General features: G+C 38.7%; 1 protein-coding gene across 1 annotated transcript; it reads left to right on the top strand.

Annotated features, from left to right (window-relative positions):
* Positions 1-821: 821 nt before the first annotated feature.
* Positions 822-1,211, top strand: LOC107059366 (uncharacterized). The gene has a single exon (XM_015305884.1). The coding sequence runs from the start codon at positions 822-824 to the stop codon at positions 1,209-1,211; it is 390 nt and encodes a 129-aa protein (XP_015161370.1).
* The last annotated feature ends 1,309 nt before the right edge of the window (positions 1,212-2,520 follow it).

Here is a 2,520-nt window from a genome sequence, read left to right on the forward strand (position 1 = left end):
ATGTATCAGGACCTTCGACAGATCTATTGGTGGAATGGCATGAAAAAAGATATTGCGAAGATGGTAGCTGAATGTCCCAACTGTCAACAAGTTAAAGCAGAGCATCAGAGGCCTGGAGGCCTAACCCAGTATATTGAGCTTCCGTTATGGAAATGGGATATGATAAATATGGACTTCATCACTGGTTTGCCTCGCACTCCACGAAGGTTTGATTCCATTTGGGTAATTATCGATAGGCTGACAAAATCTGCTCATTTCTTGCTAGTTAGGACGACATATTCAGCTGAAGATTATGCTAGGCTTTACATACAGGAGATTGTTCGCCTTCACGGTGTTTTATTATCTATTATCTCATATCAATGAGCTCAATTTACAACACATTTTGGGAGATCATTCCAGAAAGGTCTAGGCACTCAGGTAAATCTTAGCACAGTTTTTCATCCACAAACTGATGGGCAGGCAGAACGTACTATTCAGACGGTTGAGGATATGTTACGTGCTTCTGTGTTGGATTTTAAAGGAAGTTGGGATCAACATCTACCTCTTATCGAGTTCGCTTATAATAACAGCTTTCAAGCTAGTATTCAGATGGCCCCTTACGAAGCACTATACGGGCGGAAGTGTAGGTCTCCAATCGGTTGGTTTGAGTTCGGGGAAGCAGATTTGCTAGGTCCCAATCTAGTCCAACAAGCGATTGAAAAGTTAAGCCTATTAGAGATTGGCTTCATACAACACAGTGTCGACAAAAGTCTTATGCAAATGTTCGCCGACGAAACTTAGAGTTTCAGGTAGAAGATTGGGTTTTCCTGAAAGTATCGCCTATGAAGGGCATCATGCGATTCGGAAAAAAAGGGAAGCTCAGTCCTAGGTACGTTGGACTGTATAAGATTAATCGGAAGATCGGTATGGTGGCATACGAGCTTGATTTGCCTTCAGAATTGGAAGCAGTTCATCCTGTATTTCATGTTTCTATGTTGCGGAAGTGCATTGGAGATCCTTCACGTATTATGCCTATTGAAAATATTTGTATCGCTGAGGATTTATCTTATGCAGAGGAACCAATAGCGATTTTAGATCGGCAAGTAAGAAAGCTTCGAAATAAAGATATAGCTTCTGTGAAAGTGTTATGGAGAAATAACAACGTCGAGAAAATGACTTGGGAAGTGGAAGAGGAAATAAGGAAAGAGTACCCCCAACTGTTTACGACTTAAGGTGAGTCACATTTCGATTATTAGCAATTATTTCTTCACAACGACTTAGTTATATTTTAAGTAGCTTGAAGGTGAAATTTATGTCTTCTTACGAGATAGCTATGCAAAGCATAGTAGTTAAAATTTTAAGAATTTGACTTCAGGTTTGCGACTGTAACAAATATAAACTCGCAAACAAAGTACTGTGAGAAAAAAAAGAAAATACAACCAAGGAATTGTTTAGATCCATTCGCGGGCGAATGTTCATAAGGGGGGAGAATGTAAGATCCCGTACTTTTTCTCTAATCATGCAGAATATAAGTGGCGTAGTATGGCATGGTTATATGAGGTGTATATGACTTTGTATCGTACATTGGAGATTAAGATTGCAAGTAGGTGGCAATATCAAGGAACTAAACTAAAGTTTTAGGTCAAACGGACCCTTGAAACAAAGTTCATGATAAAAGAAATGGCTCAGGTAGAACTTCGCCCGTTTGAAAGGTTTAACTTGTCCCATACCTTGTGGATAAGCCTATGAGTGTAAAACATGCTAATAATAGTGTGTTATGAGGTATTATAATAGCACAAAGGTCGTATGTTAAGTTTGAAAGTCAAGAAAATTAGTGAAACTAAAGTCGGCAAAAGTTATCGAAGTTTCTCTAATAATATTTTCTTAACTCTGGGTCAAATGTCTTGGATGTTTTCTCCCAATATACAAAGAGTTAGAAGGCCTATCACCCATTAAATCGAAGGCCTACGAGTCTAGTTTGCAATGCACAAAACCCCGTATCCAACCGACATCGGAGTAAAAGGTTATGAGGGTTTTACTACGGACTGTCGGGGCAGAATTCGGGTCGGGTAAAAAATGTGGTATGTCGGCTTACTCAACGTTTTAAGCCATGAAAACATTTCATTTTACTTCCGAACCAGAAAGAAAGCTTAAGAGAGGGTTCCTATGGAGTACTTGCATGATGAAGGTCAGTTTTTGACGATTTCTACCATTAAAAATTGCCCCCGTGCCTAGAAACGTGATCTCTACACGTAGCAATTGTTTTCCCCTTCTATTAGCTGCGTTTGGAGCAAGTTTTTGAAGATATAAATTTGTAGTTATTGGTGTTTCTTCAAGTTTTACACTTGGTTAACTAAGGTAATCATCTCGGGACTTTTTTATGATTGTTTTTATGAAGTTCTACAGACATTTCATCAAGTTGAGGCCATTTGGCAAATCTGTCGATTTAAGAACAATTATGAACTGTTTATAGGTATGTACCAGTTGTGTATATATAGTGTTTGTGTAGTTTAGGACGTAAGGAACAACTTTCGTGAAGAA

This window comes from Solanum tuberosum, unplaced genomic scaffold (assembly GCF_000226075.1).
Source record: "Solanum tuberosum cultivar DM 1-3 516 R44 unplaced genomic scaffold, SolTub_3.0 contig00088, whole genome shotgun sequence".
Classification (NCBI taxonomy): Eukaryota; Viridiplantae; Streptophyta; class Magnoliopsida; order Solanales; family Solanaceae; genus Solanum; species Solanum tuberosum.